Source organism: Chaetodon trifascialis, chromosome 21 (assembly GCF_039877785.1).
Source record: "Chaetodon trifascialis isolate fChaTrf1 chromosome 21, fChaTrf1.hap1, whole genome shotgun sequence".
Lineage (NCBI taxonomy): Eukaryota > Metazoa > Chordata > Actinopteri > Chaetodontiformes > Chaetodontidae > Chaetodon > Chaetodon trifascialis.
In genome coordinates, this window is record NC_092076.1 from 14192506 (window position 1) to 14193306 (window position 801).

Below are 801 nucleotides of genomic sequence, written 5' to 3' on the forward strand. Positions count from 1 at the left end.
GCCCGTCTTTAAATGACTCAACATAATGGTGTGCATATGTTAACGTGACGTTGTTAAAACCCGCTCGTTTAAAGTCTGATTTGCACATTTTCTCGCTGCTGAATTACAATCAATCATGTGCAGGTGTTTCATAGCTGCTACTGTTTTGGGAGCTCATCACATCATATTTCCGTGTGACTTGTTCAGTGAACCAGAGGGCCATCACAGCAGAGCTGAGCGACCTTCACTCCACCATCCAGGACATCAGGACGGCCTGTCTGAAGATCCCGCCCACCGCCGAGGACCACTTCGCCTCCGTCATGAGCGTACGCTGATTGCTTGAAATGTACAGAATAGCATATTGCATTTCCCATCATGCAACTTCAGCTGACTTTGATGTGTGGAAATCCACCTGCAGAGCTTTTTGGAGAACAGCCACCCCGCAGTCCAGTCTCTGGAGTCCCTGCAGACCCGAGCCATGGAGGAGTTCTCCAAGGTGGCCTCCTTCTTCGGAGAGGACAGCAAGTCCACCAGAACGGAGGCCTTCTTCGGCATCTTTGCAGAGTTCATGGCCAAGTTTGAGGTGAGCTTCATCAGTCGTGTAGGTGGAACCAGCTAGGATAAATCTGACTTGTTCCCCAAGGTGAGCAGCAGCAGATGACAGATTCAAAGCCCCAAAACATTTAGGTATTCAGCAGCCTGAGTGAGTGACAGCAGCCTGCAGCTATAAAGTGATGAAGCCACAAAGTGCTGCTCCGAATCTGAAAATAATACGGTAATATGAGGACAAATCAGATGGGATTGTGGGATTTTGTCTTGCAG

The 801-nt window shown here is 48.9% G+C and overlaps 1 protein-coding gene across 5 annotated transcripts in view; it reads left to right on the forward strand.

The window, feature by feature from the left end:
• The window catches only part of grid2ipb (glutamate receptor, ionotropic, delta 2 (Grid2) interacting protein, b), a 35566-nt gene that overhangs the window by 31381 nt on the left and 3384 nt on the right, over positions 1-801 (forward strand). For all 5 annotated transcript variants that reach the window (XM_070991444.1, XM_070991443.1, XM_070991445.1 and 2 more), the window contains 2 exons: positions 187-305; positions 398-562. In XM_070991444.1, the coding sequence (XP_070847545.1) occupies positions 187-305; positions 398-562 (284 nt within the window). The remainder of the gene's footprint in view (positions 1-186; positions 306-397; positions 563-801) is intronic.